Below are 18,302 nucleotides of genomic sequence, written 5' to 3'. Positions count from 1 at the left end.
CTGAACTCACCACCGCGTCACGAGCGCCGAGAGACCGCGTCCTGAAACGCTAACAGCCACCCGCTCTCTCCTCCACACGCCGCTGCCGCACTAATTGGCTCGGTTATAGAGTTGGGTGAAAGTTTGGAGGTGGGAACAGCTGGCGGAGACGATCTGTGTAGGTTCATCCGGGTCTGAAGCCGGTAATATCTGCATCAATCTCCGACCCACACGCCTCCGTCCGCCCACCGGCGCGACACAAACTCCTCACACAACTCTCCAAAAGTCCTCCGATCAATCGTGACGAGCGTGGCATCGATTTTCTCGCGCTTTCCTCCTCCTCTTTCTCTCCATCCACTCTCTACTTCCACCTGTTCCACTCCTCTCGTCTGAGGCCGTCACTGCAGTGTTGCAAACCACAAGTATTTCTCAGTAGCTCCGCTGTTTTAAAACATATTTTCCACTAACAAACTAGTTTTCCAGCATGTAGAAGTGTCACTTCACAGCATGAAGTGTTACTTTTGTTTCTGTTATTCCAAAGCTACCATGCTTACCACACTCATTTGCATGTATAAGATGATCTAGAAACAGCCAAAGCAGCTGTTAGTCGTTGCTGGTAGTGAAAGTATCATGTAAACAGAACACTGTAGGAGTATTTGAGAATTACTTCATAGCTGTTATAGATAATTAATCACCTGACATCTTGAAGAGTTTATCAGCCAGTCAGGATCTAATATTCAAAAGTGTTGTGGTGCAAGACACATTTTGTGTGTTCATGTTTTTTTAATCATGGTTTGTTTCTGATTCGCAGATTTGTTACTCATTGTGTGTCACTGTATTTTTGCAGTTAATTTTCTGTTATTTATTATATCATATTTTATCTTATTTTTACATAAATATTTAATGATTTCATAATTTGATAATTAATGATATTTACCGTTTAAGTAATTTAATAAAAAAACAATTAAAATTGATATTTTATGTAATGTAGCCTATGGTTTGTCTTGAATCTTACTGTGTACCACTATGCATTTTTTTTGCTTTTTAAAATAAATATTTAAAATAATTTAAAAAAGAATGTATAAAGAAGGTACAAGAAACTTTGTAAATTAATTAAAATATTGACTCCTCCTAATAATGATATTTATATTAAAATATTTTTAATTCCTACATTTATCTATGTATTTTTTAAGCTCCTTTAGTTAAGGTGTGGTCAGAAAGGTAGCGTGACTAGTGGATCTGCTCTAAATCCTGAGGAGACTCTTCATCAGATGATGTGTTTGTGTTCTCCGTCCAGCGCTAATGAAATATTGACAGCTCAGCGGTCCCGTGAGAAAGCGCGGGTCAGTCAATTGTAATTTTCTCCTTCATACAGTCACGCTGGACGTCATTAGAGCTGTGTAGACTGACACGCGTCTTTAGTGAATGTCTCCCTCCTGAGTAAAATCACATCTGCTCACATACTCATTACACTTTTCTTTATAGTTCTTTTATAGCATGTATATATGTATATATATATAGCTCGCACACATGCAGATAAACTGATCTGAATGAAACTGAGGAAGACATAAAACACACATAGAGAGAGTTTCCGTGGCATCAATTATGGGATGTATGTGTGGTCACCAGCGCTCCATCCAATTGAAGACATTTAATTGGAGGAAGGCGCTGAAGTGTGTCGTGTCTCAGTCTCTCAGCGGTCAGTAATGAGGCCAGCTGTGGGAGGTTTTGTCAGTTTGCATCATACTGTTTTACTTCTTAACTTTGTCTCATTAGAGCTTGTGAGTGCTGAATATCATGTGTGTAGGACACACACACACACACACACACCGTTATTATGTAACATCAAACTAAAGTTTCAGTGTAAAGAGAGTGCATCTTCATTTGCCCTAACATTTAAATAACACACTTTGGAATTTTCTGATCATATACTGTTAGGTTCCTTTGTCTAACACTTTTCACCGGTAAATCTTAATAATATGCCATGTTTTTCCATTTTTAACCTATTTTAAGTATTTTATATGCAAATATATTATATGCATAATATTTGAAAAACCCAGTAAATTTATTAAAAATCTTAATTCTGCAGATTTAAGACTGGTTAGAGGTTACTTTGTCTTAGTTATATACAGATACATACAGTGATTCTTTAGGAATATTTGGTAACACTTTACAGTACTGTCCCATTAGTAAAATAAATAAAAATTAATAAGAACTATATATATATATATATATATTATATATATATATATATATATATATATATATATATAAAAAGTATTTTCTGGAAAGCAAAATAAGTAAGACATAAAGAAGAGTTTGACTCTTGTGGGTGTTTGGTGTTTGTTGTTGTCAGATCAGATCATCCAGACAGATTCTCTCAAGCTCTCAGGAACGATCTCTCTTCTATCAGAGATAATTACTCTTAATAACCGTCCCATTAACAAGATGAGGATCATGCATCATTAACGCATTTATATCCTTCATATCTTCATCTCTGAGTGCCTGAGGGAAAGCGAGCACGAGTTTATTTCATCCTCCATCTGAACCAGACCAAACACTCTTCTGAGCAGAGATCGCTGTACAGCAGATATATATATACAGTATATTTATGTTTAGATGAGTCATACTACAGAGACTTTCGGCTGCTTGATTTTTTTATAGTCGCAAAATTTCAACTAGATTATCATTCAGCTCAAATCTGCTCAATGTGATTATGAGGTATGAAGATATTAAAATATTAGGAACATTAACATCACAATATTCTTTAAAAAATCTTCGAAATGTATATTGTAAAAATGACTTTAATAGTGTCTGTCTTCAGTTTTCTAGTCATTGTGCTTTATTGCATGACCATAGTATCACCAAATGTGTAATATTTATTTGATTTGATTGTTTATTTAAAATTTTATTTAAATTTTTGATCTAATATTTCACTTCGACGTCTGTGTCCGTCTCATTTGCTGTCATTAAGTTTTATAATATACAGTGGTCTCTCTATATATATATATATATATATATATATATATATATATATATATATATATATATATATATATATATATATAAACATTTTTGTTGTTGTTGCTTTATTTGGTTCATCTTAGGTCAGACAGAAAATAAAAAATAATGTAAATATAGTATGAATAAAATAGATACATATATGCATACATACAACCATACATTAGTTGAAATTAAGAAAAAAGAAAACACCAAGCATAATTATACACTAAATAAATAACTGATAAATTTGGCAAAAGAAAATAAAAAATAAAAAAAAATAATTAAGCTGTCTCCTAAAAATATTCAGTCTCAAAGATTTTAGATGAACTTAAATGTGACATTTAAATGTAAATGTGGCAGTAAAATGCAACATTGGAAGCATCACTAAAGTATTTGAGGCATCTGTTAATTAATTAATTTAACTTAAAGTATTTAATTTATTTATTTGATGGTTTAATTTTGTAATTTTATTTATTTATTTATTTTTTATCAGTTTACTATCATTTTTTATATTTTTGGCTAAATAATATTGAAGCTAAGTTTCCATTGAATTTCAACATTTGTGTCTGTCTTATTTGCTGTCATTAAATTGTACAGTGGTCATGAAGAGGATTTTATAAAGTTACACTTAAATGTGACATTAATAGTATCACCAGTATCACCAAAGTGTTTGAAGCATCTCTTTTATACAGGAAGGTAACTAACAATACTGCTAAAATAAAAAGAGACTTAATGAACTTCTCAGTTTTGTTTCATTTATGTGTTAACTCTCAGATGAACCCTCGTGTGGTCTTCAGAAAATGATGTTTGCAGATGTTGTGGAGTGCAGCAGGTTTGATCTGCAGTGTTCAGGACAGCGGAGGCTTGTGCTGCGGCTTTATTAGGGTTGTGTGTGTTTGTGTAGGATGTGTGTGTGTGGTCCGGTGAGAGTCACAGGCCACCTCGCCGTGTGTCATAAGAGCTTAAAATGATCTTCTGTCTTTTTGCTTTATTAAGACACTTTCAGTTTCAGGTCTCAGAGGACGAATGTGCCGCAGATGCTGCTGTAGACCATTACTGCCATGCTTTAAACTCCCAAAACACACACACACACACACACACACACACACACACACACACATTAAGACTTCATCTGAGTGGCAGAACACCAAACTTTCTTTTTGTGTGTGTGTGATGCTGTACACCCCCGTTTAATGCAGAAAATAGAGATTTATCAATAACAAATTGATCTGACATCTTCTAAAAAACTAAGAACTAGAACTAATGCTATTAAAAAAATGTTTTTGGAAAGCTGAAATAGAAATAAATGCTAAATATTACACAGAAAATGTAATTACATTATGAATGTAATTTTGTTGTGATGTCTGATCGTGCTCAGACGGACTGGGTCTGTTCTTTACCGTTTCAAAAATTAAATAAAGGCACCTCAGTGCGGTCCTCAGTGTTGACTGAAGGCTGAAATAAAACTAAAATAAAAATTAAAGCTACATAGATTATTTTTTTAAAACTAAAAAAAAAATAAAAAATAAATAACATTAAAATAAAAACCCAAAAAATAACAATAGGATGTATAAGTAAACAATATAATTATATATAATTAAAAAGATTAACACATAACTGTGTTAATACACTGTGATGATAAGAATCTTTTGGGTGGTTGCTAGGGGGTTTCTATGTGGTTGCTAAGGTGTTCTGATCAGTTGCTATGCAAATTCTATGATGTGACATAAACATCCCTTAAATTTCATTTGATTCTCCATGACAAAAATTTGATAAAAATTAAAACTTTAAATATTTTTAGAGCTTGTTAGTTGAAATAAAACAAACATTAATTAACGCTAACTAATTTGAAACTGAAATTAAATTGGAATATATATATATAAAATTCAAAATATTAGCATGTATTAGTATATAAATTAAACTAGATGACTCTAACGCTGACTATAGTGACTTATTTGTGTTTAATTATTTATTTTGAAAGAAATTCAGGAGAAATATATGAGACCAAGTTTACTATTGGCCAACTTTTGGCCAAGACATCTTTCCTGTCTCAGCAGATTTCTCTCTCGTTGTCGTTGTGAGCATGCAGGTCAATATCTGAGGTCCAGCGGTGCAGAGAGGTGCTGAGACGTCGAGGGTTATGATGCTTTCGGCAGACGGGGAACCGCTGAGACTGAGGACAGACAAGCTGTTTGTTTTGCCAGATTTATTCTCTCACAAATGAGGTGTAAAAACGACACAGCGGAGCTTTCAGCCGCGCCGAATGAAGACTAATAAGCAGGCGGTGGACAGAGCTGCTGTAAATTGGCCGGCCGCCCCTCCGCTGCTCTTTCTTGTGTTGTTGAGCTGTAATTGGAGGGAATGAGGGGGATCCTCCAGCACTTGTGCTGCTGGTTAACCGTGAGCTGCTGCCTTATTTTACTGCTTCCTGCGACCCGACCGCACACCGTTTGCTTCCTCCTCCTAACGCTCAGTTGTAATTTAGTGAAAAAAATAAATAAATAACATAATAATAATAAAAAATAAAAAGATGCACATTTGTGTGTAAATTACACTACTGTTCAAAAAGAAACTTTTTATTTTATTTTAAAACTTATTTTTGGCTAAGAAGCATTCAGTCTATTTCAAATAAATGCTGTTCTTTTCTGTTCATCAAAAAAAAGTTTATATTCATCAGTTTACTTATTTGACTTATTTTATGTTATGATTTAATATTTCATAATTTTACTGTTTTTACAGTATTTTTATCAAATAAATGCAACCGAGCATGTAATTGTAAATTTCACGCTTTACAGAAAAAGGCCAAACAATATAGATTTATAAAACCAGTTGTCAGCAAAAAACAATAAATAAATATAAGTATTATGATAAAAGGTACTGATAAATTATTTATATATATATATATATATATAATTTATGTATAGATGTGTGTGTGTGTGTGTGTGTGTGTAATTAAATTGAATAATTCTTTTATATAAATATATTTAAATATGTTGTTTAAAGATGTAGTTTAAAAGAAAAATGTACAATATACAATTAACATGATTATTTAATTTTCTTAATTTTTACATCTACATTTTTCTTTTACATTTTCAACTCCTAAAACTTCTTCTTTTTTTCTTTTTTTTTTTTTGAGGTATAAATTGAATCCCGGACTCTTAATGTGGACTATATACACTTGTATAAGTTGTATAAATCTTGCCAACCCCAACCTTTTGATCAGTTATCAGTACTGTATTTCTACTGTAACTCTCAGTGTATTAATGTAGTCTACACTGTTGATCATCAGGACGGGTCGAGCTGCTGAATACTGATTATCTGTTCATGTGTAAATGTGGGTGGTCCTATGTTAATGAGCTCATGATGTGATGTCGTTAATCGTGCAGGAATGAATGAAAACCACCAGAGAAGCTCAGCTCAGTGTGCTGTGTGCTGTGTGGTGTCTGTGTGATGGTGGGATGTGAGGGCATCGGTGCAGGACTCATGGGATTGAAGGTCTCTCCGTGTCTCCTCTGATTTACCAGCCCTTGTTTTTCTCATCTGCTTCATCTGCCCTCAGAAAACGTGTTTGTCACACACTTCAGAGCGCAGTGGAGATCACACACGGCAGCAAGCACAGCTCTGTGTTTCTCTAATAAGCTCCTTCTTCTCCCCGTGTGACTCGGAGCGCTGCCCTTTTAAAGAGCCTCTGTGTGTGCGTGTGTGTGTGTTTCGCTGCTTTTGTAGTGTCGTGTCTGCTGCCATGGATCTGAGGGAGCACACTCAGTCTTGGGGTTTTGTTTCCAGAAGATAGACTTTATTTCAGAGAGAAACGAAGCCGAGATGTTCTCTGTGAGAAGATCTCCAGAATGTTATGTGGTATCTCCTTATATACCATATACAGGGCGTTCCCAATATTCCATAATTTTCCTTAGGCTTACAATTCGATCCCTAGAGAGAAGGGGCCCCCTATTTGGTCTGGTAAGGAGAAAGGCCCTTTTGTTGGTCTCCCCAGATGTTTCTCATCTGGGTCTGGACATTCTGGTCACGTAGGCATCTTTCTTCATATACTACAACCATAGGATTATAATGGAATAATAACTATAGACATATATGGCTAAATTCACATTGATTATAGAAAATCTTATTAATAAAAGTCTTCTACATTTCCCCCCTCTGAGACTTAGTAAGTCTCATATTTGATTATTTTTATTCAGAGTGCTACTCCATAATCCAGTCTTATTAGTTAACACTACATAGTGACTAAATAAGTCACACTGTATTATTACCAATGACTAGATTATGTAATTTCACTCTGGGGAGCAACAGGACCAAACATCTCCTTCCACAGTTGACTAGGAGGGAGTAAAAGATCCAGCCTCCCTAAACCCTTTCTTTAATAGAAAACAATGTTATAAGCGTGAGCGTGTAATTGGTTCAGCACTTGCCTGTGGTTATCACAGTTGTGTATAAAGGACATAAAAAATACATACAAAACATAACCCATTGAATATCACAAGATTATAATAATTGATCTTCAGCCCAGATACTCTATGTATCGTAGAGGGCCACCCTGGGCAGAAGTTATTTGGTATAAAAGTACAACATTGATCTCCGAACATTGTCTGCCAAAAGCCAGTTAAGAGCCTCTCTGTTTTGCCATGTCATTCTACTTGTTGCATGTACTTGGTCTCCTAACAAGGTTAACGCATCATCAGTATAGTTAATGAATCTTTGTTGATTATAATAAATGTAATTAATCCACTCTGCATTTTTGTTTGGTGTGATCCAAACAAATATTGACTCAAAACCTGTTTTTATTTCATCTCTTGCCTTGAATTCATTAGGAATTCCTCTCGGTTGCCCAATTGAGTCTAAATATACATTTGGGTCTGTCTCGTAACCTCTTTTAATTCTGTTGTCTTCCCTACTTGTGCTTGCTTCTGTTCCCCATTGTGCCATGTTAACTTCTTGAAGTAATCGTACTCTTACACATATACCTTTCCATCCTACTGGTAAAGAAGGCAGTAATATCTCACCTCCACTGATCCAAAAGAAATCTGCTATTATTAATGATTGGTCTTCATAAATTTCTATTGAAGGTAATGCAATAGTTTTTTGATTTTCACATTCTTCGGCCGTTATTTTACTTCCGTTAGTTGTTCCGAGTGCTAACAGTTCTGGAGCTCTAGAAGGAAATTCCTGATTTCCAAGAATTTTTTTTCTTATCTATGTACCAAATAATAGCACATTTTCTTTTAAATTTGCCCACATCTTGTGTTCCTTTTGGTTTATGGAAACACTGATATTCCTGTTTATAATCTATGCTATACAATTTTGGAATCTCTACTTTCGTTTTTCAATTTTTATATTTTGGCTAACATCTGAATACTGACACCAAGATCCCCAGAGTGGTCTAAAAAATAATCTGTTAATTTAGCATTTCCCAAAAATTATAGACATTCAGCAAAACAATATGGTCTGGTAAAATCTGTTAAATGACAAAAGTTTTCTCCCAAATTTGGCACATTCTTGGTAGTCATATGGATTTGGTATGGCTGTTACTTTGTTTAACGGAGATTTGGAGCACAGCAAGCAATTTTCTTTTCCTGTTTCTCTAGCAGTAAAGGCTGCCTATTTATACCATTCATTATTTTGGGCTGTATCCCATAATGCATCAATATGATTAATGTCTTTATCACCTTGAACATCATAATCAGTGTTTCTACGATTTTTGATTATCGTTGGTTCTGTTGGATTGATATCATTGTCACTTTTGTTCAAAGGTTGAAAAGTCAATTGAAGGGAAGTCAGGTTGCTTTCCATTGGTTGAGTTTGCATTATTAAATGCATTAGGCATAGGATGGTCTTCAGACATGTTGTCAGATTTGTTCTCTGTCCTCTCCAATTCGTCTGACAGGATGAAAGGAGCTCCTTGTGGATCTTTCTTTGTGCTCTCGTCAGTTTGCACTTCATCATGTGTCTCTGATCTTTCCTCGTTACTTTCTCCTGCATCGTCTGGTTGTCTGTTTTCTTTTCTTTCTGCCTTTCCCATGGTAACTCTAGTACAGTGGTTTAGATGATACCAGGTCGTGCTTCCCTCCACTTGGACTGCTGTTGGAGTAGCTCTCACCACTTTGTAGGTTCCTTCTCTCCTGGGCTCATTCCACTTTCTCCGGAATACCCTCAGATATACTTGGTCACCTGGAACAACTGGACAGGCAGCCTCCAATTCCTCTCTGGGCTCTTTCCTTTTCTCCTGTAAATAGATAACTTTATGCATAGCAGTTAATTTCTTCATATTATATCGAAGTTTTATTTATAATTGCTCTAGAGGCAGTCCTTTGCAAGGACCTTTACAATATGGCACATGCATGGGTCGACCCGTAAGCATTTCATGCGGTGTTAAGTACATGTTCCTGTTAGTTTGCATGCGATAGCTCATTAGTGCAAGAGATAAAGCATTAATCCAATTAAATTTAGTACTTTCACATATTTTGTTTACTTTGGCCTTGATAGTTCTGTTTAATTTTTCTTATCACTTTGTTCTGTTTCATTTGTTTAATTTTCCTTATCAATTCCCCCCTCGCGCAATGGTCAAAACGATGCGCATCTGCAATAAGAATATTCAAAAGTAGGTGCAACAATGTTTCCTTCATGTGTACGCCAGATCTCTTGTTAGTCTTTTTTAGCTTCCCTTCTGTTACACATTTATTGTTCATAGGGGCCTGCTTGTTGTTTAATTCGAATTATAAAATCCAATTGAGTTTGAGGTTCAATATGTACTACAGGTGCTAATATGGCTACCTGACACCCTAAAGCTTTTTTATCTTCAACATCCACTGTAATGTTTCCCTTACTGACACTGTTTACCTGTATATGTAAACAAATACCTACTCTCTTCAAGCGGCACACTGTAGTAAACTGAATAAAGATCAGTTATGGTAAAATATTTGGCATCAGTAGGGACATTCATCAGTAATGTGTGCGGGTTTGGAACTTCAGCTGACAAATTATTTCATTTATTATTTATAAGTCTTTTTCATCGTTCATCCTATATTTTTTGTTTCCCATTTTTTTCTACATATTCTGCAATATGTCGGACAGAATTAGTTATTAAAAATATTAATTTTAACAAATTCACCATCGGGTATTTATAGCTGCAATGTTTACCTGTTATGATGTACTTGGAGACACAATTTGCTGTCCTTTTGTTTCTTTCTGCCATTTTTGTTCTATTTTCTCATCTCTCTGTTAATCATTTATCATTGTGCATTGAAATTCTGATTTTAGTAGCTGTGCTTCAGGAATCTGTGCTTCAATAAATTTTCCCCATTTATTGACTCACATCTTATTCTATCTGTCCTATCAATAGACATTTGCATTTGGCTCTGCAATTACCATTTGTGTTTCTGTTCCTATTGCAGCAATATATATTCCTTCTGTAGAACACCTAATTTGTAGCCCTAATTTGCATAATGCATCTCTTCCCAACAAATTGATAAGAGACTGATTTGATATCAGAATGGGCATTGTTATACTTTGATCTTTTGTTTGTAGACACACTAGAGCTGTTATTGGAATTAATTGCATTTTTCCCTGAGAATCCTATTGTTTTTGCAAATTTTTCCAGACAAGAGGAGATGTGAGACATATTTTAAATTTAAACAGGTATAAAAACACCTCTGTTTAAAATCATGGGTGTGTTTTATTTTGCATAATAAGGTCTTGATCAGCTTTAGTTATTAAAATTGAAAGCTGACTCTCCCCTGTAGGATTCTGTGGGCACCCCTAATAACCTGAATTGGGACCTCCCCAAGGGTTTACTGGGCCCTGTACTGGACCTTGGTTAGGCTGTCGCCAGCTCTCTCCCTTCCACACTGAGGGTACTTTTAAGGTGGATTGGTGGGATATTCATTTTTTATTATGTCCGGGCTGTTCCATCTGCCCAACACACACTTGGAGGACCAGTATAAGTCTCTTCTTCCTCTCTGGCCTCGCTGTATGGGTTTCTTTCTCTCCCCCATTGTCCTGGCTGTTGAGCATAAACATTAATTATGGGCACAGGAATCGGGCGTGCGTTTGGAGGGATTTCTGTAAGTGGGCTAAACAATGTTGCCATTAATGGGTCTCTTTTTGGATCCCCTTCAGTTTCTTGCTTCCACCTTGTCAGCTGTATCTGAACATATGTGGTTGGATTTTCTGTGTTTCCCAGCTCTTGTCTCTTCAATGATTTAGGATTCAGTCTGATCGGATACTCCGCACACAGTGCCTCCCACACTGCTGGACCAAATGCAACAAAAAACAATTACATCCATATTGTGAGAGTTCACTGCTCTGTTTAGAGTAGTTGTTTGAAGAATTTCATCCATCTTTGTCCCTCCTACAATTTTAGCCAGCAAAGCTTTAATGTCTCTCACAGCCAAAAGTTTGTCCATAGTTCCTTTCTCAAACACCCTGATCCACTTTCCAGCCCCCTCATGAATATCTGGGAGGCGACTGACCAGCCCCACGAATTCCTGTGGAGCCCAGGGGACTTACTGTCCCTGCCCACCCTTGATTAAAATTGGGAGTTGTGCAGCCAGTGGTCCGAGTGTCTCCTTTTCTCTGCCCTTTTCCCATTTTCTGTTATCAAATAACTCATCTGCTTTATGTATATCCTCATTACTATAGAACAACTTACTTTTTCCTCTCTCTGACCTATTTACCTCCTATATCTTTTTTCCTGATTCTTTGATTTTCTCTTCCATTTCTTCTTCCATAGCTTGTACTTTTGCTTCTATTTATATTTATTATCTTTTCTCCTTATTTTTTCTAGTCCTTCCTCAAACCTGGGTTTTATCTTCCTGGTTTGCTTTCATTTTTTCTAACGCTGTACGTGCCTGTCTGTAACAGTCTGTAAATAGCCTTTACTTTTCTTTCTGTCTTGCCTCTGTGTTTTCACAGCTGGTTCCTCTCTACCATCCATCTCTATATGCCCCTCCATCTCCAGTTCTCTGTTACTTTCACTGTTCCCTTGAGAATTGGGAACTCTCCCTCTTAGCCAAATAGGGAGGCTCAAAAAATACTTTTCCCTTCTTCTTCACTGTCTCTTTGTCTGCCTGTTTAGTATTTTCCTGGTCTTTTTTAAACTTTTCAACATATTCTCTCATTCCTTCTTAAATATGGCTATTATTTATTTTTCTCTTTTTCCCTCTTTGCTTCTCTTTTTTCTCTTTTTTTTTTTTTTACTGATGCTTTCAGTTTTGTAGTTTTTTATTTTACCAGAGTTTCCATCTGCTCACACATCACACAATGCTACATCAAATGTCCCTTCCTTTTGCCATTTTGTCATATTTTTGTTCTCTTCTGCCATTTGTTTGAGATCTTGTTTATTAGCTCTTTACACAGTGGATATTTACTTTACACAGTGGATATTCTATTATTTCCTGCCATATCTAACAAACCTGAGTGGCTGTCATATCTTTTCTTATAATATTACAATCCAATATATACTTTTTAATTCTGTATATATATTTCTTTGTTTAATTATCTATTTTCATATTTATATATTTATTCATCTATCAACTTATCTTATCTATTTTTAACCAGTTTTTCCATTTTTTTTTCTTTATTCCTTAGTCTTTATTCATGCCTCTTTGTATTTAGTTATTAATTCTGTCTGATGCATTTACACTCTTTGTATAAATTGATAATCTCAACTCTATTTTACTATCACTCAGTATGTATTACATTTCTAAAGATAATTCTTTATTTATCTTTACTTCTCTTTATTGTTTTATATTTTTTAATATAATTCTTTAACTTAATGCCTTGCTCTCACTTCTACTGCTCTGGTCTCACAAAATTTCTCCTTCTCTTTCACACAGACATCCCAAATACAAAAGCCTATAAAAATCTTGATTCAAATTTTATTGATTCTATTTTCCTAAACACATTCACTCCTTCTAAACCATTTCATCCTTTGTCCCTTCATCCTATAGGGCTCATTCTCTCATACTTTTGTCCCTTAATTTAATAGGGATCATCATTCAATCATCCCTCTCGAGTGTGGTAGTTGCATCCAATCCTGCACGGCCACACCTAAGTGACGGTCCAGGAACGGTCCACAGCTTTTACCCACTCAATACGGAATTTATTTGTTCAAACATTCTCATCACTCACACAGACATTCGTCCGGACACAGTTTCACACACACAACAACACATAACACTCTTCCCTAGAGTGACCTGTCAGTTCTACTCGCTCTTTCACTGATGCACTTCCTCAACACAGTAAAAAAAGCAGTACCCTGCAGGAATTTATGCCTTTCCGTGCAGCCCTCTGTATCTCCCTAACGACCTCTACAGAGCGGTATCCAAAGGACTCTTTCCGCGCGATTTCACATCTGTTTCCGATTTATTGCTGTCCTTCTTAGACCAGTCTTCAATAAACACAGACCCTTACATGCAATGCATTTATGGCTACACCATTTAGTCTTAATTTAGGTCACCTATCAAGGCCTTTCTAACATTATATTAAATATGTGCATGCAGTTTTTCTTCTGGAAACAAAACCCCCCATTTTCATTTACTTATTTAATTCTAAATTTGGAAGAGCAGATTTTAAGTGACCTTACCACTCAGAACTGACTGTTCAACAACACACACTAATTATATAAGCAAAAATGCTTACCTTATTTTATGGTGGCCACCACTGTGTGTGTGTTGCTCATCAGCCAGTTCAAAAGCGGTCGTCCACTCTGCAGATCCTATACATTACCTCAGAGATAAACAAATGTAGTGTCGTGTCTGCTGCCATGGATCTGAGGGAGCACACTCAGTCTTGGGGTTTTGTTTCCAGAAGATAGACTTTATTTCAGAGAGAAACGAAGCCGAGATGTTCTCTGTGAGAAGATCTCCAGAATGTTATGTGGTATCTCCTTATATACCATATACAGGGCGTTCCCAATATTCCATAATTTTCCTTAGGCTTACAATTCGATCCCTAGAGAGAAGGGGCCCCCTATTCGGTCTGGTAAGGAGAAAGACCCTTTTGTTGGTCTCCCCAGATGTTTCTCATCTGGGTCTGGACATTCTGGTCACGCAGGCATCTTTCTTCATATACTACAACCATAGGATTATAATGGAATAATAACTATAGACATATATGGCTAAATTCACATTGATTATAGAAAATCTTATTAATAAAAGTCTTCTACACTTTGAAACTCAGCACTGCTTTTACCGTGTTTTGCGTTGCATCATGAAAGTGTTTTGAGAGTTTTTAAGTGGGCTAGAAAGGTCATTTTAGTTTATGCACGTTTGGGACTGGAAGCTTGTTTCCGCCACACAATGCAAAGTAAAAAAGATAATTGTGACATTTTGTCTCACAATTCTCACCTTTTTTTCTCACAATTCCGAGTTTATATCTCACAATTCTGACTTTTATTTTTGCTATTCTGACTTTTTTTTCCTCACAATTTTTAGTTTACATCTCATAATTCTGATCATTTTCTCAGATTTGGTTTTTATTCGAGATATAAACTGAATTGTGATATAAAAGTCTATAAAAGTTTTTCATCCCATGGCAGAAATACTATCTTCCATAAATACTAGCATACTACATACCGCAGAGTACATAACCAACTAAATATCAATTACTACATGATATAAAAAAATAAAAAAAAGTAAATTATTTTTTTTATATTATGTATGTTTTTGGATTTTATTGCAATTTTTTAGTATCTGTTAATATTAAAAAAATAAAATTTGTTAATATGAATTAGTGTGTGTGTGTCTGTGTGTGTGTGTGTGTGTAATTTTTACTTTCATAGTATTTTAATAGCATAAATTGAGACTTTTTGTTAGTATTTGTGTTCTCACTACTTATTTTTCATATTTACACTGCTTAAACTCAAATTTATTTCAGGGTTTCAGGGTTTTCAAAAAAAACAAAAAAACATTTGCATTACTTGAATGCAATAAACATTAAAATAAATGAAAATAAATAAATAAAATAATATTTTAAAAACTTAAATTCAGCTCATTGCAAAGGAAGCATTTTTTTTTTCATTTAGTTTGTGTTGATGTAATAAAATAAACAAAACTGAAATAAAAATGATTAAAAACTATAAAAATTACAAAAACAAAAAACATAAAATATAATAATATACAACAAAAAACTAAATAAAAAAAAAAAAAAAAATAACACCCTAAAATATAAACAAACAAAAAAAACAACACTGATTGATTTGAAGTGAAATTAAACTGAGGGAGCACTGATCTCACTCCTCCTGTATCAGCCACAGACGCTCTGAGCTCTAATTGGGACCTGCGGTTTGTTCAGGATCTCTCCGTGTAGCTTTAATTCGCTCTCATTTACAGCGGCTGACGGCTCCGGCCTCATTAAGACCCCAGCAAAGCTCTCCAGAAACAACAGCTGAGACAAACATGAAATAAGCACGACCAGAGGAGATGACGGGGAAAATCGAGTTCGTTTATCTTCCTCCTGTGATTCCATCCACTCTATATGTTTAATACAGATTCTTATTTGTGCTCTTTTTTTTTTACTTATAAGTCTTCTTTCTGGTGAAATTGTGCCTTGAACTGCAGTGATCCCTATCTTAAAATTATATATATTGTGTGTGTGTGTGTGTGTGTGTGTATTTATATATATATATATATATATATATATATATATATATATATATATATATATATATATATATATATATATGTGTGTGTGTGTGTGTACCTACTTAACCATACTGTATTTTGGGGACAAATTCTTACCCAGAAGTAAGCTAAACCTGACAAAATCTCTAAAACCTCCCTTTTGAGGACATCCTCATTTGTAAAACTGGTAGATTGCATGTAGACAGCATATGCCTTAAATCAGGACAAACAGCATTCCGTATGGCTTTCATACAGACAATTCTGTTTTAAACAGAAATGTTGGCAACCCTGGGTGTGGCGTGGCCTAAATACTTGGCAAATGCATTCACAACCATGCAACTATGTTATTGAACTTTAGATACATAAAGTTTGCAAAAAAATGCACGCAATGAATGGCGACTGTTGAAAGCAAAAACCGAATCCCGGACTTTTTGGCCGATTTAGAAATCCCGACCAGATGCATTTTTTAGGTCCAAAAAGAGACATGTCTGGGGAAAAGAGGACATATGGTCACCCTAATGTAATGTAGTTAGCGTTTTTTTTTTTCAACCTGGTCTCATAAAAAATACGTACCTCTGTGCACTTTTTGTGCAACACCGTTTTTACGTACCTTACTGCACGTTTCGTCGTAGTTTCAAAGAGAAATGTCCACTGAGTGGCGCTAAAACACGGGTTCAATATGTGAACCCTGGCACGTTTTTATCACGCTGAAATAGGTACACATTGCTGTGTTTTTATTATGTTGCTTATGGTACGTATTGCGGCGGTTCAAAATTAAAAGAATACAAATGTTGTGTGAAAATTACGCTTTATTAATTGAAACTCTGCAAATTTATGTGAAAAGGAATAAAAGGTGTCAGAGTTTTACTGCCTCTAGTGTTCATTTATTTTAGAAAACTGCAGCGATATGTACTTATTGGTAAGTTTTTCGTGTCTCGCTAGAAAGTGCACCCAGGTATTTATGCCATGAGACCAGGAAGTTGTTTTTTTTTTACTCCGTAAAGCCTGACATATTAAATCCAGGGATGTCCTGAGCCGATCTCATGGATCGGAGCTGATCAAGCTTTTTTTTTTTAAATTGATCTGTATCGGCTTGCTTAAGCCCGAACCTTGTGTTTCATCAGCTGTCATGTTTCATTAGAAAATGAAATCATAGAGAAATTATTTGGAAAATCCAAAAAAAGTTTTTGAAATGGAAAGGTTTACTGAACACACTGACAAAACATTAGAAAAAAAAAAATGCTTTTGTGTTTTTGTTCAGTATCGTGATACATCAGGCTTTTATAGCTCACATTGTGAGGAAAAATGAGGAGAAAATAGCAGCTCAATTTTGTTCAGAGGCCCAAACTAACAACAAAAAAAATTATATATATATATATATATATATATATATATATATATATATATTATATATATATATATATATATATATGAAATATCAGTGAAATATATAAAATGTCATTGTTATAAAACAATTAATGCAGTGCAATACAATGGTGACTGAGAGACAATAAACTTTCCTCAAAAGATGAGATTTGAGATGTTTTGGAGGCTTGTGTAGATCATTCCTCCACTGAGGAACAGTGAAAGTAAAGCTTCTGGAAAACTTCCTCAAAAGCCTGATGATTAGATTTGATACATTTGAACATGAGTTCTAAAAAAAAAAAAAAAAAAAAAAAAAAAATGTTGTGTATATATAATCTGTTCAATCTGAAAGTGTTTATGTGAAGATGCGTCTGAGCGCTGTTAACATTAGTAACCTGTCAGGAAAATCAAAGCTCTCAGTCAAAACATCATAAGGAGGCTGATTGGAAAATCCCAGTGGCCTCTGGTCCTCCAAGCGGCTTCTGCAACACAGAGTCTGTTCATTAGTAATGATCAAGCATGTCTGTAATCCTCCGTGAGACGTGATCGCTGTTTTCCTGGCCTATTTGATGTGCGGGGCGGCCGTATTCCCCCATCGGCCCATCAGAGGCGCAGATAAAAACGCCTCATCGCTCGCCTCAGACGAGGTTGGGATTGAACATACAGCCAGTGCTGGGCAGATTAATTACAATTTGTAGTTACATGATGAAAATTGCAGTCAGTAATGTAATCTAGATTACTCATTTGAGGTAATGTAATCTGACTACTTTTGGATTACTTTTAGATTACTTTTGACCTTACTTGTTTATTTAATTGGGATTATTGATGTAAAATGTAATATAATCTAATTACAAGTACAACATATTTGGAATCTGACTGCATTTGCTACATTACTTGTAATCAGACACCCAGCACTGCGCATGGCTCTATATGTGAAGGCCGCAGGGGGTTAATGTATGCTTTCATTTGCAGGGTAATCAGGAGGCCAGCAATCCGGTGGACGCGATGGCCCAGACTTACACCCCGCAGTTCGCTCATCCCCCGCAGAACGGCATCCCCGCCGAGTTCACCGCGCTACCCACGCAAGACTACGCAGGACAGAACCGCGTCCCGGATCACGGCCTGACGCTCTACACACCGGCACAGACTCACAGCGATCTGGTCAACGCCGACAGCAACACGCCAGCCATCAGCAGCAACACAGCACCGGTGCGTCAAACACACTCTCAAGATACACCTCATACAAAGCAGTTCAGCTAGAATCAAGCTACTCTTTGGACTACAAAAAGGGTTCTTCCTCATTATTTTTGTCTTTTTTTA

General features: G+C 35.5%; 1 protein-coding gene across 7 annotated transcripts in view; it reads left to right on the top strand.

Moving 5' to 3' along the window:
• Positions 1–18,302, top strand: part of LOC109059819 (RNA binding protein fox-1 homolog 3-like) — a 258,292-nt gene that overhangs the window by 199,720 nt on the left and 40,270 nt on the right. For all 7 annotated transcript variants that reach the window (XM_042734550.1, XM_042734573.1, XM_042734559.1 and 4 more), the window contains one exon: positions 17,955–18,191. In XM_042734550.1, coding sequence (XP_042590484.1) covers positions 17,955–18,191 — 237 coding nt within the window. The remainder of the gene's footprint in view (positions 1–17,954; positions 18,192–18,302) is intronic.

This window comes from Cyprinus carpio, chromosome A3 (assembly GCF_018340385.1).
Source record: "Cyprinus carpio isolate SPL01 chromosome A3, ASM1834038v1, whole genome shotgun sequence".
NCBI classification, from domain to species: Eukaryota; Metazoa; Chordata; class Actinopteri; order Cypriniformes; family Cyprinidae; genus Cyprinus; species Cyprinus carpio.
The sequence above is the reverse complement of the archived record's forward strand: the minus strand, read 5'-3'. Positions and strand labels throughout refer to the sequence as shown.